The sequence below is a fragment of the Myotis brandtii genome, unplaced genomic scaffold (assembly GCF_000412655.1).
Source record: "Myotis brandtii unplaced genomic scaffold, ASM41265v1 scaffold123, whole genome shotgun sequence".
NCBI lineage: Eukaryota > Metazoa > Chordata > Mammalia > Chiroptera > Vespertilionidae > Myotis > Myotis brandtii.
Genome location: NW_005354291.1, coordinates 2,610,952 through 2,627,241, shown reverse-complemented (window position 1 = coordinate 2,627,241; position 16,290 = coordinate 2,610,952). Strand labels below are relative to the sequence as shown.

At 35.6% G+C, this 16,290-nt stretch overlaps 1 protein-coding gene across 2 annotated transcripts in view; it reads left to right on the top strand.

Moving 5' to 3' along the window:
- TBC1D32 (TBC1 domain family, member 32) overlaps positions 1-16,290 on the top strand; it is a 115,483-nt gene that overhangs the window by 76,061 nt on the left and 23,132 nt on the right. For both annotated transcript variants that reach the window (XM_005858938.2, XM_014533753.1), the window contains exons 24-27: positions 71-179; positions 1,153-1,246; positions 8,814-8,939; positions 9,888-9,971. In XM_005858938.2, the coding sequence (XP_005859000.1) occupies positions 71-179; positions 1,153-1,246; positions 8,814-8,939; positions 9,888-9,971 (413 nt within the window). The remainder of the gene's footprint in view (positions 1-70; positions 180-1,152; positions 1,247-8,813; positions 8,940-9,887; positions 9,972-16,290) is intronic.

Sequence of the window (16,290 nt, the reverse complement as noted above, 5' to 3'; positions counted from 1 at the left end):
TTCTAGTGACTTGATTTTAAAACTAAATTATATTCCATTAGATAACAAAATTGCTATGTTGATTTTTCAGGGATTTTATAATCGATGGCTTATCAGTAGAGAGAAATCATGTTCTTGTTAGAATAAACCTTATTGGTGGGCCAATGGAACGAATTTTGCCTCCGAGGATACTACAGAAGGTGAGTGGGTAAGAGGAAGGGCAAATGTTTTCCTGACATATTTTGAAGCAACATAGCCAACTCAGATGGCACTAAACAGCAACTATTTAGGATGAAAGCAAATACTTTAAAATGAAAGTACTATTTTTCATGGCAGGGCAAGAGTACTAGTTTGTGTTGCTGAGTAGGGTATTATGTTATTTAAAAGTTGTCATCTTCCTTTTGTGTTTTGATTTCTTTCCCTTTCATGACACTTAATTTTTGTTAGATGTCTATATTCTTTTGTATTTAATTGGCAGTATTGTGTACCTCTCTATCAATAATAATAGTTTGGTTTTCTCAAAGTTTTTTTTAAATTTTTATTTATTTATTTGAGAGAGGGAGGGGAAGAAAGGGAGGGGAAGAAGGAGGGAGGGAGGAAGGGATCAATTTTTGTTGTTCCACTTATTTATGCAATTATTGGTTGATTATTATATGTGCCCTGAACAGAAATTGAATTTACAACCTTGGCATATTGGGATGACACTACCGTCTGAGCTATCTGGCTAAGGCAAGGGTTGGATTTTTTATTGTTATTGTTATTAAGTACATTTTACTTTGGCTGTCACTCTGGGACACATGAGGTAGGAACGATTGACAGTACAAAAGAAACAGTTTTTTGAGCAATATAGGAAATGCAGGTTTCATTTGAAGACCATAATTTTCCTTTCATGACAGAAATACTAAAGCCATCATTCTCAGTCCTACTTGGTAGAACAAGTTACCATATATTTGTCTTTATTGCTTATTTAATGTTGTTTCTAAGATATTTCATTTTAGTCATTATTCATTAGAGCATTGAATTATAATGTCAAATAGCTTTTGATTAGTTGAACCACAACTCTAAAATTTTTATGAAACAAAGCCAATTTCTATGAATAATATTTCAGAAGGCCTTAAAATTCAATGCTATCTTAAACTGTTTTCGAAAGTGATCTGTCTTGCTTCATTTTAGGGTGATGATCCATATCCTTGGCCAATGTTTTCATCATATCCTTTACCAAACTGCTATCTGTCAGAAGGTACAAGAAATACTGATCAAAAGCAAGGTAATATATTTGCTATCAAATGCCATGTTATTTTAGTGCTTTTGTTACAATTTCAAAAAAGAAAATATTGGAAAGGGAGATTAAAACTATTTTCATTCTGTTTGTGAATGTGGATATAGATACCTATTTCTTTTTACATTTTCACTTTTCAAGTTTCTTATGAAATTAACATTAATATGATGCCAAATAATTTATATCAGAACATTTTTTTGGTTTAAAAAAGTAACTAATGATTTTTTATTAATTTATTCTATTTATATAGAACTTCATTCAACAGAGTAATATTTTTAGTGTATGTGTGCTCAAGACTTGAAATATAAGTATATAAATTGTATAAATGTAATAAAATGAAAACTCAGATAACCACTTTAGAGTAGTTCATGAAATTTTAGAGACTATATTCAAGTAATCAGGTAATTGGATGGTAATATAGTGTGATGGGAGTTAAATAGACAATAAGAAAATCATGTTTAAAGCAAGGAATAAAGTATAAATATATGTTTTCTGGTTTATAGAAGATAATTTTTGACAGAAAAAATGACAGAGAGGTTAGAAGGAGCAAATTCAAAGAACTAGGAGTAGGTCAGGATGAGATTTGTAATGTGAGGGTAAGAGTCACCAGAGATAAGACGAGACAGGGAAGCTAAGGTCAGACATGAGGCCAGTGTAGCTCAAGTTCAGGTGCTTAGACTTTTTCATAAGAACAATGAAAATTCAGACAGTTTTTAGAGTAGAGAATTATAAGGAAAAATAGAATCATATACAAACAAACTGTTCATTAATTTGAGAAGTTTAATCTTAAATCAACATGAATTCCTTTATAATACCATCAAACTTACATTGGAAAGAAATAATATAAGGTTGATTTCACATAGGTTAGATTCTATGGAGTGATTGTTGAAAAATAGGATTTTTTCTTCTTTGTGAGACTTTATATGCCATTTACCTTTCCCTACATTTATTTGCTTTAAAAGAATCAGTAGAAGCCATCAATCAGTATACATTATTTTTATTTCTATCCAGTGTTTGAGATATACATTATATATTTCACAATTGCATAGAAACAAAAATTCTATTTTTTTCTATTTACTTAGTGGTTAGGGAAAGAACATGAGGGAGCTTTTAAAGTTTTTAATATTTGTCTTTATAGCTCACTTTAAAAATTTTTCCTTGTGTTTTTCTCTTGTGTGACCTAATCTATTGCTTTCAGAGATGTGGGAGTGATATTAAGTATTTTTCAAGAAGAGACTCTTGAGAGATTATCATTTGGACTCTTTTCCTACTTGGCTCATATCTTTCCATGAACCCAAACTGTTCTCAATGTTACTCTCGTTTTCAATCTTGCTTTTAGTTTTTTAGTAAGTCCTTATATTTTGTCATCTTGTTTTAGGTTTCATCAGTCATTCTTCCACTCATTCCTTTTATTTGACATGTTTTAGGAGCATTGATTATCAGGTGCTTCCCTAGACGTTGGAGATAGATGATATGTGGGACTTGGTCCATTCTCAGTGCCTCAACTCCTCTACTGATCTCTTCCTTATTGTGATGTAACATTGTGATCTCTGCTAAGTTTCTCTTGGGAACAAATAGTTATTTTTTTAATCAGTTTTATTAACAATAAATTCATGATTAGTTTTATTGAGTGACTACCACATTTGATAATTTTTTTCCAAAACAGTTTGGTAAAAAAAAAAAAATTTGACTTATTTTAAATTGAACAAGCCAGACAGAAATAAAAAAGCAAAGTAAATGGACACTTACCTACAATAGGAAAAACTATGTCATCAATTCCTGGAAATCAGTGGTGAGAGGAGTATAATTCTACTCCCTGCTCTACTCTTGTACGTGATTTAGAAAAGGGAGTAATAACAACTTCTCTGTCGGGTGTAGAATAGAGCTGCTGAATGGTTAACCTCAGGGGCCCAGGGTGCTGCCAGGCATCATGCCGTGTGCCCAGGTCCATTTACTCGCCTCGTCTCCTGGAGGACTATTTCACATCTGTCATCAAACCTTCTTCACCTCTTCCCCATCCGTGCTGTCGGATTTTAACTTTGTTTGATATTTTACTGATGAAAAAGAAACAGTCAAAAAAAGTTTTCATGTGCTCCTGATACATAGGAACTCAGCGGCATCTGTGCCCATTTTGGTTTTTATTGCTATTCATATACTCCTTACGTTATTTGCAGAAGCCGGCTTCTCCCTTTGTGCACTGCATTCCTTTCTCTTTCTTATAAAAAATACTGCATCTATTAGTTCTATTATTATTATTATTATTATTATTATTATTATATTTAGAGAGCCAGGGAGAGTCTTCACTGTAGCTTCTTCATAAGCCAACAAGAATGGGGTTAATTCTTCCATATTTCAAATGTCTTATTTTGAACCCATTTCCCCCCTCACTACAATCCCATTTCTGTCCCTTTACTGCAAAATTCTTTGCAGAAATGGTCTAATCTTGGTATTCCAGCTACTCTCTTTCCATTCTGTCTTGAAGCCACTTGAAAGCTAATCAGGCTCTCAGCCCATCACTCCACCATAATAAAATCTCCTGGTCAGACCTCAGTCCTTGTCCTACTCGACCTAGCATTGTCCCTGAGCATTTCTGGTGCCTCCCTCTTTTTAGAAACACTATTCCCTTGGCTTTCAGGAACATACATTATGTAATTTTCCTCCTGCATTTTTGCACATCCTGTTTCCTCCTTTGTTGGATCGTTCACCTCTCGCCAACCTCTAAACTTAGGAGTACTCCAGGTCTCATTTCTCAGTTGTATTTTTTTCAAGCTGTACTTTATTCTTGGGAGGATCGCCTCTAGTCATATGACTAAGATATTGTCCACCACGCTGATTGCTCTCAGATTTGTATTTCTAACCCCCATCTCTACCCTGAGCCTTGTACTCATATCTCACTGTCTACTTGATACCTCTGCTAGGTATCAAGCATATCAAACTGAAGTCTGGGATAAATTTCTGATACTCCCTCCAGATATATTCCTTTGGTGTGCTTGCTCATTTCAGAATGGCACCTTTGTGTTCCAGGTTCTTTAGGCAATAAACTTGAAGGCATTCTTCGACTCTTCTCTGTCTTCAGACCTTACATCTAATGTGTCAGCATTTGCTCTTGACTTGACTCATCCGGAATGAACCACTTCCACCCATCCACTACCAGTCACCTCTCCCTTGTAGTAACCTGCTAAGTGTTCAGTGTGTTCTCAACACAGCAGCCAGTGTAATGCTGTTGAAATGTGGTTTGTATCATATTGCTCCTCAAATTGAAACCCTCCAATGGCTTCCCTGTAGCCTATAATGATCAATATATTTGTGACTTTCTTTCTGTCATATGCTCTGTTTTATGTTAATTAGAAGCCTCTAATTCCATGTTTCCCCAATGTATTGGACAGTAACTTCTATTGCCTTTCTGTTTGTCCTTAAAACACGTTTGCATGAGACAATTTTTTTCTCAATTTAGCAGCAGTACCTAATAATTCCTCATAATAATAGTAGTCCTGTGTCTACTGTGATTATTGTTAAGGAGGAGAAAATGATCTAGGCCAGGGTGGGCAACCCCTGGCACGCGTGCCAAACATGGCACGCCAGTAACTTTTGCTGGCACGCGAAACCCTCTCTTATAATCTTCCATTTACAATTTTTTTCTTAATATCGACTTTTATATTTTTCAGATAAATTCAGTGTAGGTGCATCTTAGATAAATAAATAATTTTACATAACAAGTTACCTTAAAGACATAGACATGGATTGACGAGAGAGGGGAAGAACAATTTCTATGCCTCTGCCTTAACTCTCCCTGCCTTCCTAGATCCGACCAGTGTTTTGGTTTCATCCACATACGCTTGTGAATCTTTGTTCTCAGTGATGAATTTTGTTAAGTCTCGTAATAGGAGTAGCCTGACGGATGAAAGTAGTAGCTCGTGCATATCTCTGAAGGTCACGATTAAAATCTGATGTAAAATCTCTGTCATCAGTGATGCAGCAGCAAAAGTCCCACTGATAATATCAAACGAGTCATAAAGTTTTCTGTCGGACTATCAGTGTACATGTATACATTAAAAAATAAATGTATTTTTCATCATCATATACTGTGTTTTTGTCGCTCGAATGAATTTTATTATTTCTTCAAGGTTCTTCACATACGTACACCTTAAGAGATATCAAGTAGGCGTAACATGTTCTCAAAAAATAGGGTTGGCACGCAGAAGAATTTTGAGTCAGATTTTGCTGGTTTTGGCACGCACTCACAAAAAGGTTGCCCACCCCTGATCTAGGCCTTAGTGGACAACCCAGGAGGCACCTCAGGAAGAGATATAACATTTTGAATCAAATATTAATAAAATATATGTCATTCTGATGTTGCTGATGTGTCACTGATCCTGTACTCATAGTAGGGTCGCAGAAAATGAGAGGAATCAGAATCATGTCTGGCTTTTCATTGTACCTAAGAGAATACAGTGGTGATGTCTGTATGAACTAAATGCATTTATAACAGGTATAAAACTAATTTGAAAGTAATGTCTCTGGTTAAATACAGTGCAGTAAATTAAACATTGTGTTCTTTAAAAAATTATGGTTAAGCTAGTAGTATTTTAAGACACAAATTGCTGTTTTAAAGGCACGTATTCATATACATTTCATTTTGCTTTTTTATTTGGAAGTTAATGACTTACTGATTCTGTTAGATGTTATTTGTGTTGTCATTTGCAATATCATTTCAGTGTTGTGGGGGAAAAATCACTCCAGTTGTATGCATATGGTGACATCTTTCTCATTTGTCTCCCAGCTCCTAGGTTTTCCCTCCTTCCTACAGTTAGCATCTCCTTGTCTGTTAAATTGCTTCTTGTTAGCTCATCGGCATCAGTTTTAGCTATTAGATGATTTATCTTCATCTGTAAATAAGAATCTTGAGGTATCATCTGGTTCAGTTACTTTTCTTTGTGTACATTTTAGGCTCACCACATTAAAACGTAAAATCCCTTTGAAAGCTACTGATTTTGTATGTACATTTGTACATATATGTGTACGTATGTATAACTACACACATGCATATATATATATGTGCCTATAATGTAAAAAGGGGGCATATGAAAATCATCCTACACGTATGAAAATTTTATTTTTTTATATGTTAGAAATAACTTGTCAGAGTACCATCTCTCTGTTACGTGAAAGTTTAGATACATAAGAGGAAATGTATTAGTGCAGTAACATTGTTACCTGTACAGAAGATAAGAAAGGCAAGGTGAATGGAGAAAGGAGGGTTGTACAATGGTTTAAGCAAGTATTGGTGGCATGTCGGCATGTGTTAAAGTGAACTACTGAAGATTGGTTCGTAACGATTGGTTCCTCTTTGACACAGGAAGAGTGTGAGATGGGTAGCCGTCTGTTTTGTTTCGTTTTTGTGTTCCTAGGCTAAACTTAGCTCTCCTAGGAGTTGTTACACCCCTAACTGGCCAGCCTGCTCCAGTGCATTCCACTTGGGTGTGTTCAGGTGGGGATTTCTTTTTCCCAGGAGGAAGGGAAATCCAGGGCTTCCATCCTGAGAACTAAAAATGGCTCGAGGGATTGGATAGCATGCTCTGGTTATTGGTGACTTATCTCAATAATAGGAGACATTTGCTCCTTTTACTTCCCTTTCTGCCATCCTACATTCATTTTATTTATTACCTTTATAATGTGTACGCAGGCTGAATTATAAAATAATCTGTAATCTAGGTTACCCCTGTATCCTATATAATTCACTGCAGATGTCCTTGGATATCTGCGGGGAAGTTGTTCCATGACCCCCAGGGATACCAAAATGTGCAGATGCTCCAGTCTGCCCATATATCTGTGAGTTCCACATATGTGGAGACAGAGGGCCAACGTACTGTCTTTATCAAGAAACCATTTGGATTTATGTTTACTCAGCTGAGGCTTTATCTTCAAAGTGGAGAGTAGTGGAGAGTAATTTATGTTGTGTGTGTCATTGCCGGTGTGTTTCTATTACTCTTAACAGGCCCAACAGAATAGCAGAAGCATAGCACTGGCTCACAGTCACTGGAGGTCAGGCTACTTGGTGTTGATTGCCTCTCTTTGATCTTAGAAATTCAAATGGCTACTCACTAAAAGCCTAAAACATATTAGTAACTCCTAATGCAAGTGAACTCCGGGATGTTGCTAAGAACTCCTTAGGAGTCACTCTTTACCCATACATTCCTCCAGAGGCCCTTCTTGAAAGTTTACCTCCTTAGGGATTTCTAAGAAGTAAACAGAGTGCCCTGACCGGTTTGGCTCAGTGGATAGAGCGTCGGCCTGTGTACTCAGGGGTCCCAGGTTCGATTCCGGTCAAGGGCATGTACCTTGGTTGCGGGCACATCCCCAGTGGGGAGTGTGCAGGAGGCAGCTGATCGGTGTTTCTCTCTCATCGATGTTTCTAGTTCTCTGTCCATCTCCCTTCCTCTCTGTGAAAAATCAATAAAATATATTTTAAAAAAAAAGAAGAAGTAAACAGAGTGACAGCTAATGTGAGCCACGTATATAAACAAACATATTACTTCCCCATTATTTCATTTCCCTTGCCATTTACATCATCTCATGTGCTTTCTGTAGTTATCCTACATATTCTGTATCAACCATGTGGGTCTTAATTTTTACTTTTTAAAAACAGCTTTATTGAGACATAATTAACATACCATACACATCACCAATTGAAAGTGCAATTTTATGGTTTTTAATATATTCACAGACATGTGCAGCCATCACCACAGACAATGTTAAAACATTTTATCACCTCAAAAAGAAACCCAGTACCCTCTTTTCTGTCCTTTCCTCACCCAGCCCTGAGCAACCACTAATCTATATTCTGTCTCGAGAGATTTTTCTATTCTGGGCTTTCGTAGGAATGGAATGATATAGTATGTGGTACTTTGTGACTGGCTTATCTTCCTTGGCATAATGTTTTCAAGGTTCATCCATGTTGTAGCATGCATAAGTACTTGCCTTTTTAGGGTCAAATAATATTGTGTTGTACAGCTATAATATAATTTATTTACACATTGGTCTGCTGATGGACACTTGGATTGTTTCCACTTTTTGGCTATTATAAATAGTGCTGCTATACACAGTCCTGTACAAGTTTCTGCATGTTTTCATTGATCTAAAGTATATGCCTAGAAGTGGAATAAATGAATTATATGGTAATCCTATGTTTAATAATGTGAGTATAACGTTCATGTTTGTTTAGCGAAATCTTAAGGTCCTCACTGTTTACTAAATCAAATACTCAGTAATGTGTCATGTTGTATAAAAACAAGAATACTCAGGAATTATGGTTATAAGTCAATCAATTTTATGAGCTTTGAATATATCAATAATCCATTTTTATGAGTTTTTAATAAATGTAAATAGCAATTGATAGTATAAGATGTGTTTACCGAAAGATGTTTTCCTTTGAAAGCCATATATATTCTGTGTTTTTAAAATAGAATTTGTATCTTTACATGCTTAATATTAATACTTATTTTTCAATGTATCTAGCATGTCTTATAATAATAATACATGCTATATTTCTTATTAGACAATGATCTTGGCAAAATTTTATTACACTTCAAGATGTCTGATAAACAAACTGAGTGGATAGAAAACTGCCGAAGACAATTTTGCAAAATGATGAAGGCCAAACCTGATATAATCAGTGGAGGTGGTAAGTGCACTGTCTAATTTTTCTGTGTTTTTTTTTTTGTTGTTTGTTTGTTTTTTTGGTATGAAAATTATATTAACAGAAGCTGTGTTTCCTGAAGATTAGTGCCGGCCTGTCTAGAATACATAATACTAATTCCAGAAGTCCATTGATTTCTGAAAACTTGTGACCCTGGAGAACTAAAATTAAAATCTGAGGTTACTAAGCTTTTTTAGAAAACTGTCTAAGAGGTCTTGGTAGGCAAAACTTAAACACTGTTTTATCTTTGCCATGTAACAGTTCGCTTGGTTTTACTCACTTTCACCAGCACATAGCATACTGCTTTGGATAGTAATATCCTAGAGTTAGTTTGTTTTTAAAGTTAAGAAGTGTTTCATGACATAAATTAATTTTCTTGAGTTATGGATGATGGAATTTCAGTGCATTGAAGAGCTTCACTGCCCTACAATCCTGTGTGCTGCCTACCCCAGCAAGCTTAGTTTTGGTTCGATTGCCTTGAACAGATACCATCTGTTGCAAAATATATAAAACAAATAATATGCACTGGTTTTGAAAGAGACGTGAGCTATTCATTGATCTTGGACTTGGAGTTCACATAATTTTTTCTGTATGCGTGAATAATTACGATAAGATATTGTAGTCTAATTAGTGATAATTTTCTTTCTGTATTGAAATCATTTAGCATTCTAAAGTAATCCTTAGAGGATCTAAAGATAACAGATGATTCTTTCCCAGTTTTACATTCATAGGTTCTCAGTGAAGCTATTAAAATTTAATTTATATCAGAAGCATTGTTAATATTAAAATGCTGTGTGTTTTCAATTGGACCCCCTTAAGGGCGTAACTAAAGATGTTCAGATGACTTTTATGTACTAGTCTGTTATTTAGAGATGCATTATCATGTATTATTCTTGTCCTTTAATATTCTAATTATTCTCTTGTTTATTACAGCTTTAGTAGAATTACTTGAAAAATTTGTGCTTCATCTCTCTGAAAGCCCATCGGAATGCTATTTCCCCTCCATAGTATATACAGGTACATATTAAACATTTTGAATTTTGAAAAGTATTTAGTGTGCAAATAGATACTTCATAGAGACGTGTAATTAAATTACAGATATGCACAAGATTTCTCATACTAAAAATCATATACATTCCAGATATCTTTTAATCTCTTCTGTGTAAATGTCTGAATTTCCTTGTAACTTTCTAACTTAAAAAAATATATTTCAGCGAGGAAGGGAGAGGGAGAAGGAGATAGAAACATCAATGATGAGAGAGAATCATTGATTGGCTGCCTCCTGCATGCCCCCCTGGGGACCGAACCCAAAACCCAGACATGTGCCCTGACCAGGAATAGAACTGTGACCTCATTCATAGGTCGACACTCAACCTCTGAGCCACACCGGCTGGACTCTAACTCCTTTCTGAGCCCTTTTAATCTGTCTACCCCTTAAAAATTGTTTTTCCTTAAGACGATATCTTCCACTCTGCTCATTTAATCCACTGCTCCCCCCCCCCCATGATCTCATCTGCTCATACTGTTTTACATACCTCACATACTGATGATTTCTAAATGTACATCTTCCACTCAGATACCTGCTGCAAGCTTTATTTCCATATTTCCAACTGCTTGATAGGTAAACGTCACCTGGATGTGCTACAGAAACCCTCGATTCTAAATGTCCAGTAGGGACCTTGCCTCATCGTACCTTTATGATATACATCCTCTTCTTACCTTGTCTATTTTGGTTGGTATTATAGTCATCTGCTGTCCATCTAAGTCAGAAACTAAGGAATGATGAACTCTCTTACGTCCATATTTTCCTCCCAATTACCAAACCATTTTAATTCTGTGTTCTTAATCTATCTCAAATTTATCTACACACACACACACACACACACACACACACACACACACACTAAGTTGTCCAAACCTATAGAATATACTACAAGACCAAGAATGAACCTTATAGTAAACTGGACTTTGAGGGATAATGATATGTCAATGTATGTTCATCAGCTGTATACTTTAAATCTTTATTTTTGAAAGTATTACATAGGTGCTCCTTTTTCCCCCATTAACCTCTTCCAGCCTGCTCCCGTCCTCCCCCAACCCCCCCAGGACATCACCACCCCATCTACTTATATTGATTTCTGTTCTTTTATTTTATGTTAGTTTAGGCCACCATTACTTTTGTTTAGGGTATTACAACAGCCTCTTTACCTGGGGTCTCTAATTGGAGTCTGATTTTCTTTCAGAGGTATTCTTAATCTGCTTTCAGAGTGATATTTGAAGCCCAGATCTGATCCACTCATCCTATCCCCCATAGAAGCTCACCATTGACCACTGCATAAAGTATAAGATTCTTACCATGATACCTGAGGCCTCAAATTAGGCTTGCCCTTTGTTCCTCTCTAGAATCATCTCTTTCTCTCCATGCCTTATATTTATTTTTCAGGAACACTAAACGGTTAGCAGCACTGCCAACCTCCTCTTCTGTCCCTCACCACACACACATTCATTTATTCAACAAATAGATATTGTCCTTTGCTATGTGATAGAACTTCTCTGAGCATTCAGACACAGCATTGAACAAAAGAGAGAAACAAATTTTGCCCTAATAGAATTGACCTTCTGGTAGGAAGACAGATGATAAATAAGTAGAAGATTCAGTATGTCAGATGGTATGGTGGTAGATGAGAATTTTTCAGCAGGACAGGGAGCTGGGGCGTGCTAGTTGAGGGTAAGGATTACAATATTAAATAGTGTTCAGACCAGCAGAAGTGGGTGCAAGATATATGGGTATTTTCAGGGAAAGAGAATTTCAGCAAGTGACACCAAAGAGGACTAGTATGGCTAAAAAGAAATAAGAGGGAAGAATTGTGGAAGTCATAAAGGAAAGATTTTGAAAATTATTGCAGGGTCTTAAACATAGGATTGACATGCTCTGATTTACATTGTTAAAAGATCACTGTGGTTGCTATATTGAGAAAAGAATGAAGTAGGCATAATCATTGCATTTAAAATCAGAAAATTGAGGTAAATAGGAAAGAAAACAGAAATTGTGAAGACAGTTTTGAAGAAAAGCATTTGTGAAAAGAATTATAACTTTATAAGTGAACCTAATAATGTACGTGAAAAGAATACAGGGAATAATGGTCAAGTCTATGAGTAAGAGGAAATCAGTAAGCAGTGGTAATCATGGAGATTTGCATGGACAAGAGTGGGGATCTCTAGTCTGCAGCATAATAATCTCCAATTTCTACAGCTTTCCTTGGCACATTGTTCTATTAGATTATATTTTCTGTATTATCTAAAATTAACATTATGTTGTGTGTGTTATCCAAACATTCAACCTGATTGCTCAGTATACATGTATTTACTGCCCTCTGTTGTACTTCTAAATTATCCTAAGGGAAATCTCACGTGTAGTCTTTTTTGAATGTAGTATCTAGGCAGAGAAACCCTGAATGTGAATTTTAATTTCTTTAAAGGCTCCAGTTGAACAACTATCCACTGGAATTTTAGAGTGTAGTCAAAAAGAAAGTGGCTTCCTCTTGGTTAACTGTTGAGTATTTATTACGATATGATCATTTTTATGGTAGTATTGTTTTCTTCCCATCGCCTTAGCTATCCTCATCCTTTATCATTTGTTTTTTGGCTGGTGGAACAATGGTTTGCTATTATGAAATTTCACTTTATTTACTTTAAATATAAAAAAACTGTTTTGATATAAGGATATTTCAAAGCAAATGCTGAATAGATATAGTCAATGCTTTTTTGTGTTTCTGGAAATGAGAAATTGATTGTCTTTTAAAAATGACAGTTTGCTAAACCCTAAGGTAGCTGAAATTAGAATAACACAGTCATCCATCTGTTGTTAGCTCCCTCAGGATTTCAATCTATTATAAAATTTGCAAATCTGAAAAAATCAAATTAGTTTGGCTGTTTATCCCCTTGAAGAAAAAGGAAAGAACAAACAGAAAGTTCTGCACATTTGCAGATTGTAAATCCATACAGGTATCTTTCCAGATCTTAACAGACAACATTTTGTTGGCCCAATTCCCTGGAACAAGTTGGGGATTTTCTACTACTATAATTGCTTCTTTGAGATGATAAATTAAGTAGTCCTTTTAAGGTAGTAAATATTTTAATGTTACTACTTTTCTCTTTGTGTTGTTAATCAAAAGACTGAAAAAATAATTAAAAAGTTGCAATTCTAGCCCTAGCTGGTTTGGCTCAGTGGATTGAGTGTCAGCCTACAGACCCAAGGGTCCCAGGTTTGATTCCGGTCAAGGGCACATGCCTGGGTTGCGGGCTCTGTCTTACGTGCAGGGGGCAGCCAGTCAATGATTCCCTCTGATCATTGATGTTTCTATCTCTCTTTTCCTCTCCCTTCCTCTGTGAAATAAATAAAAATATTTTTTTAAAAAGTTGCAATTCTGTCTTTTGACTACTAAAATATTTTTAAACTTAATATATACAGTTAAACACCTTTATACTTTCTTTGGGTATTCAACAAATATGCTCTTTTCTATTACATTTATGGAGCATGTTTGTATGTTCTAATATTGCAAGTAGGTATCTCTCTATATATATAAAATAGAAAAATATGCTAATTAACTGGGACATCGTAACGGGTCGACCGGACAGGAAGAGGTTGCACGGGCCGCAGCGTCGGGGGCGGGGCAGCAGGGGCCTTTGCGCACCTGCTCTGGGGGAGGGCCTGATCAGCAGCGGCCATGGCTGCTTCAAGGGCCAGAGAGGGAGTGGGCGGGGCTGCGCGATTTCGAATCGTGCGCTGGGCTCCTAGTATAATATAAATATCCCTCATCTCAAGGAAGAAAGACAGAGCATGCATCTAAAATGATGAATTAAGTAAATGGCAGCAGATGGTAAGATAGAAAATGAAGAAATGAGGGAAAACTGATCATTTTTAGCTGGCTACTTTGTTTCAGGCAATCTGCCGGGGCCTTTTAAGTATCTTATTTGCATTGGGTTATTATTAAATTAAGGGTTTTGTTGTGAGTACCATAGTGTTTAGTGGAAAGGATGATCATTGTTGACTATCCTGGAAGATAAGAGGAGGAAGTGATAATAGAGCAGGACAGATGGCACTAGTACTGCTATTACAGATGAAAGAGATAGGAGAGGAGAAGACTTATGGGTCCAGGGTAATTGCATAAATAAAGACATGGAAAGAGAAGTGCTTTTTAGCAAATAACACTGACTATGCCAGTTAGGAGACAGACTCTTATAGTAGCTTTGTCACCAGGAATTAGATTTTAAGTCATTACGAATTGAATAAAATGGATAGATAAAACCACATGTTGAAAAAGAAGCAACAGAATCTTAAGACTTGCTTTGGGGAAAGAAGGACATAGGAGGAAGAATACTGACCGGTTAATATCTTTGAGTGATTGAGAGTTCTCTCACTTTATAACCGATACAGCAGGGCTTCAGGAAAGTCAGTAGACAGTCAAGCAGTCACTGATTCTTCAAGCATGAATTCATCTTCGAGAAGGTCTTTACTCTTCTGAAAATTTACTTTTTTCCATGCCATTAGCCAAGTGCCCGGCAGAATAGATTTGATTTCTTCTACCACTGCTCTTTGTTCTGGCTCTGAAAACCACAAAATAGAACAGAATGCATGGCCAGAGTGAGTGATATCAGTGAATATTAAGTAAAATTTTTTCAACTCATTTTGTTCTGAGACTATTATATTTATAATTAAAATGACTGGTTATTTCAAATAATTGCTTGAATATTAATGCTGAGATTGAATTACACATTGCTAAGAAACTAGGGTAAGTAGGGCGCTTTAGGTGTCATTGTTTGGTTGAATTTTTTCAACAACTTATTTTATTAAGCTTTTTATAGACTCCAGGAATTAGGGAGTCATATTATCCATTTGTTAGTTGATTTCAATATACAGAATACATTTTTAAGTCCAAATCTATTTCCATCTCCACCTTGCTTCTAGATTGATATATAAAACACCACTTATTTTGTTGTTCAGTGGATGTTTGTTCATTCATTTATTCATTCATCTACTCATTCATCCAATCAGCATTAGTATTATTACAAGCACACAGATCTGTATATTAATGAAGATAAATATTTCTATGCTTAATAATCCAATTTTATATGTATTAGAATTCTGTTATCTAATTTAACTTAAAATTGTTCTGGCAATAGTTTATAGAAATGAATATTATCGTATCACATTATGATAGTTGATAGCAGGTAGGAATATACCATGACTATAGGAATATATAAAGTTGGCATGTTTACCTTATTGAAATTATTTAAATTTTGCAAAATCAGCCAATGTCACCAACACTATAGCACTAAAGTTTTATATATTTAAACTTGGGAAATTAAAATATAATTAATCATAGAATATAGGATCACCAGGAATGGATTCAGGTACTGAAACAAAAAGAACTTCCTGATGATTACCCAAGTGAATTTCACCTGATTGGATTGTAGTGGACATTGGCAAAAGCTGTTTTTAAATTACGCTGAATTAAAAAAATGCTGTTGTTAAGACTAAGAATTTGAAATTATGGTGAACATATGAATGATGATTAATAGTTTTAAAAATTGGTCCTTATTTTGTGAAAGTGAAAATAATTTGTGATATATACGTTTTTGGTACCAAGTGATGGAAAATAAAAGCAATTTTTTTTGTCTAAGCAGAAAATGAGGCTGAATCATTGTTTCCTATAAATGGGGTAAAGGTGTCTTCAGCAATCTTTCTCCTTCCTCTGTCTCTCCCTCTCCTTGTATGTTGCATTTATTCCCCTTGCTAGAGACCCATGGCACCTCATAGCCCTGTAATTAATAAGGAGAGAAACCCCTACTTCAGTCCAGTTTGAAAAATCTGAAGAGAAGACACTGAGTAGTCTCCTTTGCTTAACCTGTTGCTACAAGTGAAAAACGGTATCATTCTCCCCTAGACATAGAAGGTACATCTGTTAGGTACATATGCACCCCTATGTTCATAGCAACACAATTTATAATAGCTAAGATTTGGAAACAGCCTAAGTGCCCATCAGCAGATGAGTGGATTGAAAAACAGTGGTACATCTACACAATGGAATACTACGCTGCTATAAAAAAGAAGGAACTTTTACTATTTGCAACAGCGTGGATGTACCTGGAGAGCATTATGCTAAGTGAAATAAGCCAGTCAGAGAAAGATAAATATTACATGATCTCACTCATATGTGGGATATAATGAACAACATAAATAAAAATATGTTGTTGATGAACAAAAATAGATCCAGAGACTAAGAAACACTGATCAGACCATCCAACCTCAGAGAGAAGGCGGCGGGGGGGTGGG